Below are 18,284 nucleotides of genomic sequence, written 5' to 3' on the forward strand. Positions count from 1 at the left end.
TTGAGTGTGTCTGGGAAGGTTAACGAGGAACTCAGGAAGCCCCCGGAGGTGCTGACATGTTCAAGACCGTGACTGGGGTAGTTGGTTTCACAGGTGCACACATGTCGAACCTGGTCAAATGCTGCCCTATCAACAGGGACATTTTCTCATATGCCAACTAAGCCTCAAAAGGCCTGTTATTAATATTATAACAACTAGAAAACAGGGAAACATCTTCAAGACATGAAAGAAGCAAAAGTATTTTTAAGACACAACATAAATCAATAAGCTTTGGACAGAGTAAAGAGTAATAGGTAGAAGCCTCAGAGTGTAAGGAAATATCACACAACAAACACAGTAACCACAAAAAGTTTATAGAAAATGGAATTAAAAGATAAATGTATTTCGGTTTTGAAATGTATTTTGCAATTAAAAGATAAATTTATTTTGAAATCCATGCCTCGCTTTTTATATAATTCATTTTCCATAAACCATTTGTGTGAAAATAACTTGCCTTTTTTTAAAAAAAAATCATTTGCGTGGCAAAGAGAGAGAGAGAGAGAGAGAGAGAGAGACGCACACATAGTGAGCTCCCATCATGCCCAAGCTGGGAGCCAAGAATTCAACCCAGATCTCACGTGTGTGCGGCAGGGACCCAACTGCTTCAACTGTCGCCTGCTGCCTCCTAGGATCTGCCTCAGCGGGAAGCTGGAATCAGGAGCCAGGACTCAAGCCCAGGCACTCTGACACGGGATGTGGCTCTCTTAGGTGCTAGAAATACCCACCCCTATATTTAATTTTTAACGCCATTTTCCATGAACTTTTCAAAGCACCCTCCTCTAGTGAACAAACAGACATATCCAAAATACATGAAGAATTCCTTAAAATCTTTGAGAAAAACACTGACCATATAACAAAAATGGTGGCAAGAGGTAATTTTACTGATTCTGTGATGGCCATATAAGCTACTGCTGGAGTCACGCAGCCTGCAGATAACAAGTCTGCCTTCCTTGAAGCTTAATGGGAAAAACACAGAAACAAAATCACACAAAGGCACCGGGGAATGAAGAGAAATGCGCCGTATCTGGAAGGGACTTCAAAATTTGGGAAACAAAATAATACAACCAGAGGGAAGGGCAAAGTTGTGTGGGCAGCTAAAACTCTTAACAGTTAAGAGGATGTTTCTGTCCTACAAAGCCCAGGACAGACTGGAGTAACCACAGCCACTACGACTTGATTAGGAAAACCTACCCTCTCCCTCCACCAAAAAGAAAGCCAGAAGAGGGAGCACTTTTTCAAACAAAAAGCTAAAAAGAAGCAGTTTAAATGTTGCATGAACCAAACTCTCAACCCCAGAGGCAGAGAACAGACTCAAAGCCATACCGATAGAAATTTTTAGAAACTGAACTGTTGGGGCTGGCACCGTGGCTCACTTGGTTAATCCTCGGCCTGCAGTGCCAGCATCCCATATGCCGGGGGTGCCGGGTTCTAGTCCCGGTTGCTCTTCTTTCAGTCCAGCTCTCTGCTGTGGCCCGGGAGGTCAGTGGAGGATGGTCCAAGTGCTTGAGTCCTTGCACCCACATGGGAGACCAGGAAAAAGCACCTGGATCCTGGCTTCGGATTGGCGCAGCACTGGCCGTTGCGGCCATTTTGGGGGTGAAACAACGGAAGGAAGACCTTTCTCTCTGTCTCTCTCACTGTCTGTAACTCTACCTCTCAAACAAAAAAAAGAAGAAAGAAAGGAACTGAACTCTTATTGGAGTCAACAAACAAAGAAACACAGTTATCAACTGAGGTACAACCTAGTTAATATTCCTCAGGGGAAAATCTAAAATCCAGCATCTCCATATTAGTACAGGATACCGTGAAAACAAAATGCAACAAAGACCAATGAACAGTGACCTATTCTCAAGAGACAAAACAATCAGCTGAAACTTTCAGATCCCAAGATGATTTCGATACTGAAATTAGTAAACAAAGGTACCCAATTAGCTATGATAGTTATATTTCATAGATAAAGGAAAATGTGCTCATACAAGTAAAAGTTATGAAATGTAATCAGAAAATGGAAACTACACAAAGAATCTGAGAGGGCATTCTACAATAAAAATGCAGTATCTACCATTAGGGACACACTGTGTGTTTACATCAGAATAGAGATGAGGAGGACTAAGTGACCCTGAAGACAGGGTAATTGCAGCTATCAAATATCAGGGATGGGGGGAGATTTACAGGAGGGAGAGGTGGAGGCAGAAGTGTACACACACACACACAGGAGAGAGAGAAGAGAGAGAACAGGGAGGGGAAGTTCAGAATAAAAAAAAATGTTGGAGATGAAGTTTTCTAAATGTTTCAAGTTTTACTGACATCTAATGAATTGTTTGATTCCATCTGTGATGTGTGATTGATACCTATTTTTAAGTCATCTTTCTTCTGTGTCCTACATCTGGATGAGCAAACAGGAAAGTCCAGGTGTGCTCTCTTTTTGCACCAGGGAGTGTTCAATCCATGCAGGATCATTCATCCTGGCCTTAATCCCTCCACACAGTAAAATACCCAAGCCAATCCCTTGCCTTGCTCTTTCACGTCATTTCATATCTGCTTGGGAAACCTGCCCTACTCTCTCCAGAGAGTTGCATTAGATGAGTAATAAATTCAAACTCCACTGGTGTGTGTTTGGCATTATCAGACTTCATACATGCACTAGTTTTGTTTTTGTTTTCAGATGGAGACTTCATTCCACTTCTGTGGGGAATGACATCATGCATTTACAGAATTAATAAGCACATTTAAACCAATACAATTTAAACTCTCCCCCTCTCTCTCCCTTCTCTCTCTCTCTCTCTCTCTCTCTCTCTCACACACACACACACACACACACACACACAGACTCCTAGGAATACCAGCTAACATGCTGAAACAAAAAAAGGGAAAATTTTAAAGACATTCAGAGAAAAATAACACAGTACATATGGAGAATACTGATTTGATGACCACGATGGAGTTCAGAAGACAGTGTCAACACATTTTTAAATTTATGAGAGAAAAATAATATCAACACAGAATCCTACCACTTTAAGAGTAACTATAAAATACGCACATTTTCAGAGGAAAAGGTAACTAAGAAAATCCACTGGCACTGGATCCCAGCTAGAACAACTACCACAACTTTAATAGGTGTGCACCATCAACATTTAGTCTTTAGAATACCAGGGTGGTGCTAAACTCCCTACAAAGCACAGGACAGTCACTAACAAAGAATACCCATCCAAAATGCCAGTGGCAGAAACACTGGGTATCACTAAGTTGAAACCTTTGTGATGGTAGAGTGGTGGTATGAGCAATGACAGATCAATTATGTTAAATATTAGGCTTAGTATCCCACTAATCTCTATGTATGCTTTCACTGTCATGCAGTTAAAAATAGTTTCCAATGTCTTCAACATGACAAGTGGCTTCTATGGAAACCCTACTTCCCATATCATACTCAAGGATGGGAGACTGAATGTGGTCTCCCTAGGATCCACAGCAATGCATAGATTTCAGCTCTTGCCACTCTCATTCTACATTGTTCTAGAAATTATATCCAGTACTATCACACTGAAATAAGCTCTATTCACAGTGGAAAACAGATGTAAGGCTGTCTTTATTTGCATGTACAATCTCATATATGGAATGTTTTAAGAAACACAAAGTGACCAGAACTAAAAATAGAGATCAGCAAGGTCTCTGAGTTCCAAATCAGTATATAAAAATCAAGGTTAACTACATATGTGAACAATGAATAATCCAAGTGTGAAATTAAGAAAACGATTCTGTTCACGACAGCACTGAAAAAAATATATGAGAAAAATAAATACATTCCTATACAGACATCCTTTAGTAACTGTGGGGCATTGTTTCCAGGACTTCCCGAGAATACTAAAACCGTGGCTGCTGAAGTCCTTCAGTACAAGGGCATAGTCTTTGCATACAACGTATGCACGTCCTCTTGTATACTTTGTCACTTCTAGATCTTATATTACCCAATACGATGTAAATGCTATGTAAACAGTTCTTGGACCATGCTGTTTAGGGAATAATATAAAGGAAAAACACTGGACATGTTCAATACAGTGCAATTTTGTTTTGGCAAATATTTTCAGGCCTTAATTGATTCAAGTCACAACTGCAGAATCCACAGAAGTTGGAGGACTGACATGGAAAACTAAAAACATGACCAAAGGAACCTAAGAAAGACATGAATAAACTAAGAGCCACTCCATGTTTATGGATTGGGAGACTCAATATTGTCCAGATGCCATTTTACCAAAAATGATCAAAGGATTCAAACAATCCCTAACCAAATCTAGCAGAACTTTTTTTCTTTTTTCTGGAAAACATGGCCAGTTTGTTGTAAAATCATACAGAAATGCAAAGAACCTAAATAGGCAAAATAGGCAAAGCAGCTTTGGAAAAAAGGAACAGTTCTATGCATATAATAGATCCTACTAAAATGTGTTCTAAATTGATAATGAATTTGGATGCATGCATACGAGTAGTCTTTCATAACAAAGAAACTAAAAATAAAACAAATTCACATTAAAATTCTCCAATTCCATATATGTCTTCTGGGAATCTGCTACATGCCAGTTCATCCAGGTGCTGGAGTTACAGCTGCGAACCACACAGACTAGGGCATGGTTAATAAGCAAATAAATACCCACCACGTCAGAATGTAGGAACAACAGGGAAAATAAAGCAGTGCAAGAGAGACTGGACATTATTTTAAAGTAATCACCTGGGAAAGGTTCTCTCACAGAGAAGTATTTGAGCAGAGAGTTGATGACAATGGGAAAAGGAGCCATTCAAGTGCAAGTACAAGGAATATTCAACAATTTCAGAGCAAGTGCCTATTTATGGTAAAATTATGCATGGGCTCCAAAAACTCTATGCACCAACATTAACTTTTCTTGCATTCCACTGCTCCAAGAACATTTTGAAGGACTCTGTCTGTATGGGGAGAAGAAGCATCCCAGGCAATAGAACAGCAAACAGCCAAACGCCAGAGGTGAGCCTGCCCCTGGGGAAGGACTGCCCTGACTCTGGAAGGAAGCAGGGAACAATGGTAGGACGCAGCAGAGGAGCACATCACGAGCCTTCTGAGCTAGAGCTGAATCAGTCTCTGAGAACAGGTTATAGGTGAAATAAAATGCAATCTAGAAACTCCGATGTGTCTGTCATCTAGAAGCCAAAACCCAGAACTTCCACTATGCTTGGTTTTATGGAAAACATATTCATTGATGTAGGATCCTCAACTTGGGTCTTATTCACTGGAAAGTCAGTAGTTTATTTATTCTAAAGACAGAGTTACAGAGAGAGAAGGAGAGGGAGCGGAAACAGGAGAGGGAGGGAGAGAGAGAGTGACTTTTCACCTGCTAGCTCACTCCCCAAATGACCACAACAGCTGGTGCTGGGCCAGGTCGAAGCCAGGAGCCTGTAACCCCATCCAGATCTTCCACGTGGGGGACAGCAGCCCAAGCACTTGGGCCATCCTCTGTTGCTTTTCTAGGTGTGTTAGCAGGGAGCTGGATCAGAAGTGGAGCATGTGGAACTCAGACCAACACGCATCTGGGATGCCAGCACTACAGGCAGAGGCTTAACCAGCTCTGCCACATACTGCCCTCCTCCCTTTCTCAACAGTCCACTCCCACCACTGCTTAGGGGAATAGGCCTAATTAATAATGCATCACAGATCTGCCCCTTGCATGGTCACTGGGGCTCTGTACAGAAACACAGGACAAAGGCAATCTCCATCAGAATATAGTACAATCATGTGTTGCTTAATGATGGGGATATACGCTGAGCAATGCATTATCAGGCATTTCTTCATTTTGCTGTCATCACAGAGGGTAATCACATGAACGTGGATGGGATAGGCCAACCACATAAAGTGATCTTTTGATGCAGTAAAGAGACGTGGTAACTACAAGATGTATGAAGCTGCAACAAGCCCAACACAGCATGCTATTTTAAAGATTCCTTTGCAAGTCAAAGGAGTACACTCTAAAACAGTGTATGACATAGTACATAAATCAGTAACATGGTCGCAATTTTTCATTATCAGTATTATGCACTGTAGGGACAGGTGGTTAGCACAGCCTATCAGATGTCACTTGAAACTGCGTTTCATTTCTTATAATTGTACCTAGGAAACACATGAAATCTATTCTCTGTGTATTAAAAAACTTAAAAATCAGAAGAAATAAAAAGAATAAATAACTAAGTAAAAATGTAAGCCAAGGAAGGAAAAGATGGAGGGAGGGGGAATAAGCAGTGCCTGTATAATGCAATGAATCATTTGAAAAATGCTCTTGGAGAATAAAAGCAAGTCTTTAAAAGAGGATGTCCCTGGGAATGCCCACATCCCATATCACAGTGTCTGGGTTCAAGTCCCATCTCTACTCCTGATTCCAGCTTCTTTTAAATGTGCACCCTTAGAAGCAACGGGTGATGGCTCAACTGGTTGGGTCCCTGCCACCTACATGGGAGAGCCAGACTGAGTTCCCAGCTCTTTCCTTTGACTCGGCCCAGCCTTGATGTTGCACACATTTGAGGAATGAAAGAAAGGAGGAGATAGCTCCCCCTCTCTCAAATAGAATGTTAAAAATTGTATATAATGTACACAATTGTGCTGTACAACTGGCAGTGCAGTAGGTTTAGCTATACTGGCATCATCACACACACACACGAGTAATGTGTTGCATTCCTATGCTACAATGGCTAAGACACCAACAGGTGATCAGAATTGTCGAGCTCCATTATAATCTTGTGAAATCCTGGTACATAATGTGGGACTAGAATTGCTTCAGACATGAGCAAGAAACTCAAGTCAGTACAACACGACACAGGGAACACACCTTACTTGTGTGAGTGTGTGTGTGTGTGTGTGTGTGTGTGAGAGAGAGAGAGAGAGAGAGAGAGAGCTGGCAATCACTGGGTCACTCCTCAGTGCCTGCAATAACCAGGGGGCTGATGCCAGGAACTGTAAACTGACACCCTTTGAAGTTCCCTGAGGAGGAAGGCCCAGAGCATGGGTTCTGCCTCAGGACCCAGGACCACATGTTGGAGAAGATGCCCATAAATGTCCTTTCCAGAGAAGAGCTGTTCTGGAAGGCAAGTTGGCAGCAGGGAGTAATTCTCAAACATGTCTGGAACCACTGCTCCCCTAACTTCACTGCTGAGGACTTACTGAAAGGAAATCACAAAACTCATCAACAGAGATGTATTTCAACATTGATCTTAACAGTGAAACCTCAGAAAGTAACTAGAAAGGACAGCAATGTGGGATTAGTTAAAGAAATTACAATGGGGATAATTGATTGAAAAACTATGGCCCCATCAAAAATGACGTTTACAAAGAATCTTTAACAACACAGGAAGATGTTGCTGATGGAATTTTAAACAAATCCCAGGACATGAATCTAAAAGCACAGAGAGATCTCAACTGTTTTATCTCCCAGTTGATGTCTTCATCTCACTTAAAAACTCATTGGAGATACCTAAAAGTTGTAAATAGTGGTTCTTGCTAGATTCTGAACGTTTGGTGAGTTGAGAAGCTCTTCCGTTATTTTATATACCTTGCACATGATCTGTAAAGGAAGTGCAATGCTTTGATAACCCGAGGGGAAAGCATGCATCCTTTGGAACAAGGCGTAGGTCTCTCTCCCCTGGTGCATCTCTCACGCCGAGTGGACTTTCCTCTGCAGCCAACGCTTTCCCCAGCTCTCAGAAAAAGGCATTTAGAGGCCCTATGATGTGGCTTCTCTGAGGTTCTCCAGGACCTGGCTCATGGATTGCTCTCTGCCTTCACATGGTCAGCTCACCTGCTCACTCAAAGCACTAGCTTGCAGCGTGTTCAGAGCTACCAAGATGAGGCAGTGACACAAACCTTCTATTGAAAGTGGTCTTTATTCTCAAAATGGACACTGATGAGACAAGGGTTGCACCTCCAAGTGATGTCCTAAAAGCTAAAGTATATGAAGTGTCAAGCCTGGGTCCATGGCATCAGTATCACCCAGGAGCTACTGAAATGCAAGTTCATGGGCCTCACCCCAGACCTACTGCATGAATCTGCATTTAACAAGCTTCACAGGTGAATCTGCACACATTGAAGTCTGAGAAACAATGGAGGTGGCGGTAAGGCACAGAGGGTTAAGCCTTTGACACCTGCATCCTATATTAGAGTGCCGGTTAGAACACTGCTGCTCTGCTTCCACTCTAGCTCCCTGCTAATGTGCCTGGGGTGGCAGTGGAGAATGGCCCAAGTCCTTGAGCCCCTTTCATCCATGTGGGAGACACAGATGGAGTTCCAGGCTCCTAGTTTTAGCCTGGCCCAGCCTTGGGTGTTGTGGCGATTTGGGGAGTGAATCAGCAGATGGAAGACATGTCTTTATCTCTCTCTCTCCCTCTCTCTTTCTCTTTAATATCCTATCACTCTGCCCTTCAAATAAATAATAAATCTTTTCTTAAAAAAACTACAGTTTCAGAAACACTGCTCAGCGAGATAAGTGTGTAACAACCTAACATCCTAACACAAACGCTGTGGAGATGCTAACAGCACACCTCACCGTTGATGCCAGCTCTGTAATCAAAAAGCTACACGACCTTGAAAAGTTGACCATCTTTGTCTAAGGGAGATAAACTAACTATCCAGCTTTTAAGCTTGTGCATCTGCAAAATGGGAACAATCAGATATCTCCATCCTAGGATTCATATGGATTAAGTTAGGCAGCCTAAAACCCCTAGGATACTCGGTGGAACAGAGTAAGAATTAAATGATTTTTATCATCATGGCAAAGATTACGTATGACAGCTGTAAGGATCAAATGAGCTCATGAGTACACAAGGCTGCAGATGAAGAAGATTCCTGCACAGATATGCAGAGAGATTGTCTTGCAGATGTGCAGAACCATTCTTTACCCAGAAAGCCAACTGTGAAATGACAGTTGGAATAAAGAGTGAAAATACAGGCTCCCAAGAGGATTTGGACTCCGTGAGCCTCACTCCATGGTATCAGCAAGGGCCGGAGTTCCGTTTCCCTCCTTATTCCACTTCTTCCCTCTCAGAGAGAAGGCAAAGGGATCCTTTGTTAGGAGACTTAGGGGAGGTGTGGTACATCTGCTCTGTCACTCCCCCAGGCATCATTACCAGGCAATCCCTCACGTACAGCAACTGCTGAGTCATTTTTGAAAAGTTTTCCCATTTCCAGATGTTAGGAGGCTCTGCTTTTGTGCCACTGACCTAGGAGGAAGGGAAGTCAGGGCTTTCTACCTGCAGCATCAGCTGTCAAGCAAAGTGACTGACAGCCTTTGATGGAGAAATAGGTAAGAGGAAAGCTTTCAGATGGTTCCCATCACCTTGGCCTTGAACAAATGCAGCAGGAAGATGTCCCAGGGAGACACAACTGAGCTTAAAAGGGGAAGAACAGAAGGGGCCCAGGGTGGGGAAACGTGAAGAGGGTCAGGGAAGGAGCAAGGAAGGAAACCCGTGGGGCAACAGGAACCTACTGTCCCCCTGTGGATTCGGTTCTTGACCATGTGAACAAAACTGCAGTTACGCTGATCCGAATTCTGATGATCACGAAGCAAACTGACTGTGACGTACATGGTCCTTAACTTTCCAAATTCTTAACAACATTCGGTTGTCTATTAGCCCATTTCTCATTGCTATACTGAACCACTGAGGTTGAGGAACCTTACAGAGAACAGAGAAGCACTCACGGTTCTGAGGTTCCAGGGGGCGGTGGCAGCACTGGCTTTGCTTCAGGGAGTCTCGTGGCAGATGGCATCACAATGCAGGGATGCTTGGCAGAGGGAGAAACCACATTGGGAGACAGGAAGCCTGAGAGAGAGTCAGAGGTCATGTCAGGCTTTAATGACAACTCATTCTCACAAGGACTCACTCCAGAAATCCAGCATCCTCAGGCCCTTCCATGTAGCCTCACCTGTTAAAATTCCATCGTACCCTGGGAGCTAAGCTCCTAACACATGAACACTTGGGGGAAAGCACAATCAAACCCGGGCTGACTGCTCTTCTGGTACATTCCCTAGACAGGGCCTGCTGTGGTCTCATTTAATGCAGCACACAACACAGGCTTTAAATGTACATCTGGGGGCCACGGTTGTGGCATAGCGGGGTAAGCTGCCACCTACGGGCACAGCATCCCATGTGGGTGCCAGCTCAAGCTTTGCTGCTCCACTTCCAACCCAGCTCCCTGCTAATGCACGTGGGAAAGCAGTGGAAGATGGCCCAAGTGCTCGGGCCCCTGCACCCATGGGAAGACCTGAATGGCATCCAGGATCCTGCCTTTGGCCTGGCCCAGCCTTGGGCCTTGGCAGCCATTTGGGGGATGAGCCAGCAAATGCAAGATTCTTTCTAACTCTGCCTTTTATAAATAAATAATAAAAATCTTTTTAAAAGCAAACCAAAATAACAATAAGCGATGCAGATAGAATGTGGCTCTCAAAAGCCTAAAATATTTTATAACTGCTTCCTGCCTGATCTTCCTCTGACATGGAACCTACTCTTCATAGCTCCCTCTCCGCTTTGTCCTGGCTGCCCTCATATCCCTTCAACTGATCTTCCATGGACTTTTTTTCATCTGGCCTTTGCTGAACTGGCCTGGAGCCTCCTAGAGTTTCATTATCTACTCTCTTCCAGAGGTCAGACACTCCAGGTCAGGAAAGGAAAATGAATGTGGGAACAGGTCAGAGGTCAATAGGGGTTGGTATGCAGCTTGGAAAACTGAGACTAGACGTTCTGCTAAAAATAGCTCAGGTTTCTTTTTTCTGGAGCCATGTTCTGGGCCAGATTTATTCATCCCCAAAGTCTAGCCTTTGTCCCTTCAAATGTCCAACCCCAGTGCCTGTGTCTCAAAAAGGAAGCGAGCTTCGGTTTCTATGCAGGTCCTCAGGACCCCACGGGGCCTGCAGGTTGCACAGGAACAAGGCCACAGCTGTTAGATTTGTCTCCGTTTTCTTTGGCCATTGGGCTGCACTGGATGAGGCCTCATCCCAGTTTCCTCTTCATCTCAGTTGGGCCTCCTGATCATGGTGGCAATCAAGGAGAATCTAGTCCCCGAGTCACACTGTGAGCCATGGATGGCAGATGCCTTGGGGTTCTGCACTGCCCCCTCTGGCCTGTCTCTCAGGCCAGCTACCGGGGTTGGCTTCCTGCAAGCTCGGCCTCACCTTGCAGAGCAGTGCTGTCCTTCACACAGGAGCCAGCACCTCTCAGCTCTGCTGCTCCGCCAGGGCCGTGCTGCATATCACAGTTCCCTGCTGCTCAGGCCCTGTGTGCTCAGCGCATGTGTGCACAGACAGAGGCACAGGGAAAGGCGCACTTTCCACCTCCGTCTCCTGATTCGTTTCCAGGTGTCACTCAGTCATACTTGAGACTCTCCTTGGCCCCTGGAATATCAAGTCTCAGAAGCTTGTGCTTTTACCTTCCTTTCTTCTTGGTCCACCTGGCTGATTCCAAGTCACTTCTCACACAATTCCCATGCAAAGCCTCTCCATTCTCGCACCTCCTTCTGCCATTCATGTTCGGTTCTGTCTTTGTGTATTCTTCCCTAGACTTTGCCAACAGCAATGCACTTTCTATTTTCTTCTCTTATAATCAATAATTTCTCATTTTCTCACACCCTATTAGAAGGTTTATAAGGGACAGAAAGCTTGCCAATCACCTCTGTATTTGCATTCCTAGTGTGACACAAACAGCGAACACAAACATTTGCTGAATGACTGAATGAAGGTATGAGTGGTTTGCAATTATGCTTAAATCCTGCTGTCACCAAATATATCATTTTGCATTCAAATATTAAAATCAGTAAATACTTTCTGAGAATTTATTTGCCACATAGAAATCATTCAATAAATGCTGAACCCTTATATAAACTTCAAAAAAGATAAATAATGGCACCAAGGGTGAAGCCACGGCTTGCGATGTCACATCCCATATTGGAGTTCTGGTTCCAACCTGGCTGGCCTGCTTCTGATCTAGCTCCCCGCTAATGTGCCTGGAAAAGCTGTGAAGATGTCCCAAGTACTTCAGTCCCTGCCACCCACGTGAAAGACCCAGGCGGAGTTCCTCACCCCTGGTTTCGGCCTGGCTCAAACCTGGTGGCTGTGGCCATTTGGGGAGTTAATCAGACCCCTTTTTCTGTCTGTCTCTCCTATCTCTGTCACACTGAATTTCAAATAAACAAATAAATAAAATATCTTTTTTAAAGCTACCCAAAGAAATCCCTCAAGAGAGTGAGGGAAATAAATACAAATGCAACAAACCTGACTGTAAGGGTTTTAATTATTTAAAAAGTCAGAGAGTGCTAAGTACGTGACTGATGGTTTCATGGAACCCATGGGGTTGTGGGGGAAAGACTGGAGTTGCCTAGAGACCAACTGTATTAATTTCAGGCATACTTATGGTGTGCCTGGTTAATGTCAGGTGAAGTATGTGATAAGACTGAGCTTAAATGATGAATATCTCAGTATTCATCAGGCAGTAATTATTTTGAAATCTATTCATTTGAATAGATTTTACAACTTGTGATCTCCTAAAGGTAAAATCTGAGTTCAGGGTAGTAGGAAATTCTAGCAATCAACGGTACCCAGTTCCATCTTGGGCTTGGGGTGAACACAGGCTGCTTAAGTCTGACTTCTCTCTGCTTCATCTGAACCTTAAGTCAGACCTCTAAGGATAATCCTGATAATTAACTAGTAGGACCAATACCAATTCTGTCTGTGAATATAGAAGGAACAGGGTTAAAGCACCTAAGAACTTTTTAATCCAAATCATGGATTTGTTACTACCTAGTCTGAGCCCTCAAATCATGTTTACAGAGGCGGATCTGCTCGTTTTCTATTTGTGATTTGGGGGAACTAGGCAGGAAGATTATGGAGAAATATGTGAGTGGGGCTTTCTGCCAGCCCTGCACTGTAACTCCATCCCTTCCCTGTCAATCTTGTACCCCACTTTCTCAGGATGCACCTGTGTCCCATCCAGAACCAGGAAGAAGACACTATGATGACCAGGTGGAAGTTAACCTACATGTGGAGGTGCCAGCGAACTCTCAGAGAGCCTCACTCAAGCTAAACTCCACCAGCCCGATCTCGGGAAAGACACTGATACTGAGAGGGCTGCTGTTAGGCCTTTGACTGTGCCTGTGTCCTCTCTGAACTCCTCCCGCCCTCTCTCCTCATAGGCAGCTCTCTGCGTGACAGGTATCTGTGTGGAGTAACCACACTCACCTGTGAATGCACGCACTCTCTCTGTTAAAGGAATCCTGCTCTCACTGGGGCACTGTATATATGGCTCTTTATGACACTTGAGTCCTTATCTCTGTAGGGTCAAGAAACTGGAATAAAGATTAAGAGACCTAGGCCTGTAACATCTTCATCACCTGTCACCTTGGGCTATGTCTGCAGAGGCAGAATGTGTAAGGGGGAAGTCATAGGCTTGGGAGCCCAATGGAGTTGGACCTTCATTTGCGTGCTTAGCAAACTTGAATAAATTGCCTTTCCTTTTTGGAAGCCAGGTTTCTTTTACTGACATACAGAGGGAAAACTGCTGCTGCCACAGAATTGCAAGAGAAAACACAGAGTGGCTTGGATGGGGCCTTAGCAATGGGCCTGCCCAGTCACCCCATTTTCCCGTTCACAGAATCAAGATTCCTGTGATTGGGATCCTTTACACGGACTGCTGAAGTTCCTGGCATTTCTCCTCCCTTCTGACTCCGCTGGCCAAAAGAGTGGGAGAATTAATGACACAGCAATGTGGAGCCAAGAATCCAAGAATGAGAATCCCTTGTCTCTTCCTCGTACTTCCCAGGTGCTCAGAGCTATGCAGTTACTTGTGTGAGCTAAATGTGGTTTGAATAAGAGGCTGGGTGTCCTGCAGAGACCTGGAGATTCTGGAATTTTCCCTTTGGGTTATATAAAATGAGATTTTTTATAATGGATGTATAAGTGTCCATTTGTTATTACAATCTTACACTTTATCTTCATTTCTGATTGCTGTTTAATCAGCAATAGCTTGGAACAACTGAACTTTTAGTTTCGTCCTCTGTTAAGCAAGTAATGATGTGTAAACAAACACTTAAGTAAGTGCTACTTCAAGGGACCTTTTTTCCCCTTTGTAATGTTAAGAATCCTTATCTGGGTAAATGAGTCCACCCTCTAATTTGCCAGTAGGATATTTCTGGACTCCATTTAGCTATTCTGTTTCAAATTTAATTACACATGAAGGTAAATGGTTTAGACTGGGCCAGACCAAAGCCAGGAGTCTGGAATAATATCTGGGTCTCCTATATGGGTGCAGTCGCCCAAGGACTTGGGACGTCTTCCACTCTATCCCAGGCATATTAACAGGAAACTAGGGGCCAGTGCTGTGGCCCAGTAGATTACTCCTCCACCTCTGGCGCCAGCATCCCATATGGGCACCAGTTCTAGTCCCGGCTGCTCCTCTTCCAAACCAGCTCTCTGCGATGGCCTGGGAAAGCAGTAGAAGATGGCCCAAGTGCTTGGGCCCCTGCACCTACGTGGGAGACCGGGAAGAAGCTCCTGGCTTCAGATGGGCGCAGCTCCGGCGGTTGCGACCATTTGGGGAGTGAACCCGCGGATATCTCTCCCTCTCACTGTAACTCTACCTCTCAAATAAATACAATAAATTAAAAAAAAAACAAAGAGGAAACCAGATGGGAAACAGAGCATCCAGGACTTGAACTGGCATCCATATATGATGCCAGCATTGCAGGCAATGGCTTAATACACCATACCACAACACCAGCCCCAGAAGTTTCTTAATTTAAACTGCTTATTTCTTTATATAGTTATTTATAAATTTATCTTACTTAGTTATATTTAAATATTTGCTACAGCGTGTGGTAGTTGTGTAGACAAAATCTCCACTACTCATTGCAATCATTCATTTTTGGGAAATACTGAGGGTTCATCATGTGCTCAACACCGATGTGACTATGAGAGAGGCAGCAGCAGACTAGCTGTGCCCGTACCTGTATTCACAGAATTTACACTCTCCAGCCCTGGAGAGTGGCTGGAGTGGCTGAGTGGCTGCACAGGTACAGATGTCCCAAGTGTGTGACCATCAGGAGTGATGCCCACGGCAGACAGCTGCTGGACACCATGGGGCAGGTCCAGAGTTAGGTCAGGGGAAGGTGAACGCTAGGGCATCACCCCTGCTTTCCCAGGGAAAGTGCTCTGCTGCTTTCCTCAAGCTTCAGGGTTCAGTGGAGCCAGCTCTGGGAAGACAGATAAATTTAAACAGGAAGACTTAACCAGAGACATCAAGTTTTATCTAGGGTGTATATGAGCTCCATATCATTTAAAATGCATAACAAAATTCTGTCATGCATAGGACGTTGAGTAGGCTGCTGACTTGAGCACAGGGGTCGAATGCCTTTCTCTCCATTAGAAGGACTGATGGGTCATAAACATGCAGAAAATTTTCATCAGCCCTGGGTTGCAATCAAAAGTGAAAAATCAACTTGAGAGATTTACAAGCTACACCTTATTGTCACTGAGGGGAAAATAAAGAGGCACGCCTGCAGCCTGCATCTCCACAGGGGCATCACATGGCTGATACAGCATTAGTTAGAGTGAGTTGAGAACATCTTGGCTGCCTGGGATTTTCAGACTCCAAGAGAAGGGAGTCTCACACCAGAGGGAGAAGGGTAAAGAAAGGCCCCATGCCCAGAAATGAAGCACAACTGTCCTCATCAGGCTGGAGTATGTGCCCCTTACCACCTCAGAGAGAGGCAAGCCTAGGAGGCAGGAACAGCTAGAGGCAGCTCTCCTGTTCTGTTTCTTTTCTGTGCTATGCACCCCCAGGGCCATGAACTTGGAGAAAGCAGTCCGTATAGGCAGTGAGCAGCAGAACCAGCAAGGAGGACCCCCAGCCAGCACACACTCCATAGGGACTACCAGTGATGCAATTCAAGGGAAGCCGACTGAGGCACGGACTTAAGTAACTGCCCAGTGGTCTCTAGTGAGATATTCAAGGGGTCTTCAAAATTTTCATGGAAAGTAAGTTTCTAAAAAAAAACTGTGCCTAAGCTGCAAAATTTATTTGCACCAAAATAAATTCATACTAACTTATTATACTGTGCCTGAGTACAACCTAGTTTGAGGCCCTAGGAAAGATCAAACATCATTTGAATCAGGCACCGAATCAGAGCAGCATGGATTCTGCTAAAATTGAGGCAAGAACAAATGCCAAGTTTATGGAGGTTGGGGAGAATGGTGAAATTAAGACAATGCTCCAGTGGAATTAGCAATTTACAAATGTTAAATTATTTCAAAAAGGGACAAGAGGATGTTGAAGATAAGCCCACAGCAGAAGACTACACACATCAATCTGCAAGGAAGCAATTAAACTTATTCAAGCCCTACTTGACGAAGACTCACAACTGACAGCAGAACCAGCAGCCACCACTGCAGACACCTCAACTCGTTCAGCTTAAACAGCTCTGGCCCCAAAAAGAAAGTGCAGCAAACTTTCCACTCAACAGGTGCCAGAATGTGGCATCCAACTCGGCTGCAGACAAAAGCAGAACTTTCAGTGGAAACTTTAAATAAGTGACACCAAGATTCTGAAGCATTTCTTTGAAGAGTTATAACAGGAGATGAAACCTGGCTTTACCTGAAGGACTCTGAAGACAAAGCACAGCTAGAGAAGTGGCTACCAAGAGGTGGACGTGGTCCAGTCAAAGCCAAAGAAACCACTGTGTTCTGCATCTAACAGTCCACCTTGCATATGACCACGTTTTCTATTTCCAGTCATCAGCTGATGGACATCTTGGTTGAGTCCATTTCTTTGCTATTGTGAACTGATCTGCAATTAACATGGGAGTGCAAGAGTCTCTTTCATATGCCGACTTCTGGGTGGAACTGGAGATCATTATGTTAAGGAAATAATGCAGATGCAGAAAGACAAATATCACGTTTCCTCTCCTATGTAGAGGTTAATACACACACACACACACACACACACACACACATAGGAGAAAGAAACAATTAAAACTGTGTGGGTATCATATTGTTTGGTCCATAGTTATAAATATTATCTCCATTGAATTCAACCTCTACAATTTAATAATATACCATTATTGGGGCTGGAGCTGTGGTGCAGCAGTTAAACCCGCCACCTGCAGTGCCAGCTGGTCTGAGTCCCAGCTGCTCCACTTCTGATCCAGCTCTCTGCTATGTCCTGGGAAAGCAGCAGAAGATGGCTTAAGTCCTTGGGCCCCTGCACCCAATGGGAGACCTGGAGGAAGCTCCTGGCTCCTGGCTTTGGATCGGCACAGCTTCAGCCATTGTGGCCATCTGGGGAGTAAACCTGCAGATAGAAGATTTCTCTCTCTCTCTCTCTCTCTCTCTCTCTCTCTTTGCCTCTCCGTATTTCAAGTAAATAAATAAATCTTTTTAAAAAAAGAAATAATAGACCATTATTTCCTCACTTGTGACAACTGTTATGAATCCTACATCATGTGATCCTTGTTTTCAAGAAAAATAGTTGGCATGTGTATGATCTCTACATACGAAGTGAACATGGAAAAATGTTGAAAAGATTAAATCTAAGAACATAAATATGATATTTAAAATACATAGACACTTGAATACATTATATAACTCAAAGTAATTCTGCACCAATGGAACATTACTTCCTATAGAAAGAAGGCTAAAAAGTAAATATTAAAAACATGAAATTCAGAAAAACAAGTGGACTGATCAAAAGCAAAGATCATGGCAACAGTATTGGAGGTGCTCAAGGCACTGTGCTGTTGACTTTTTGGGGAATAAAGCGGGGTGACATCTGCTTCTTACGAGGCTGTTTCGAGAAAGTCACCCAAAAGCTTAGCAGAAAAATGCCCAGGAAGCTTTACAAGAGAATCTTCCACGATGACAAAGCTCCTACTCATGCCTCTCATCAAAGAAGGCGATTTTGTGAGAGGTTCAGTGGAAAATAGCCCTGATTTGCTCCTTCTGAATTCTTTTTGTTTCCTAATTAAAAAAAAAAAAAAAACATTATGGAGCCGGTGCTATGGTGTAGTGGGTAAAGCCACTGCCTGCAGTACCAGCATCCCAAATGGGCGCCAGTTGAAGTCCCAGCTGCTCCACTTCGGATCCAGCTCTCTGCTGTGGTCCAAATCCTTGTGCCCCTGCGCCCACGTGGGAGACCCAGAAGAAGCTCCTGGTTCCTTGCTACACACTGGGGCAGCTCTGGCTGTTGCGGCCATCTGGGGAGTG

General features: G+C 44.0%; 1 protein-coding gene across 1 annotated transcript in view; it reads right to left on the bottom strand.

Annotated features, from left to right (window-relative positions):
* The window catches only part of LOC100340890 (uncharacterized), a 110,080-nt gene that overhangs the window by 56,332 nt on the left and 35,464 nt on the right, over window positions 1-18,284 (bottom strand). The window contains exon 6 of the mRNA XM_070058080.1: window positions 9,741-9,861. Within this exon, the coding sequence (XP_069914181.1) occupies window positions 9,741-9,861 (121 nt within the window). The remainder of the gene's footprint in view (window positions 1-9,740; window positions 9,862-18,284) is intronic.

Source organism: Oryctolagus cuniculus, chromosome 15 (assembly GCF_964237555.1).
Source record: "Oryctolagus cuniculus chromosome 15, mOryCun1.1, whole genome shotgun sequence".
Taxonomy (NCBI): Eukaryota; Metazoa; Chordata; class Mammalia; order Lagomorpha; family Leporidae; genus Oryctolagus; species Oryctolagus cuniculus.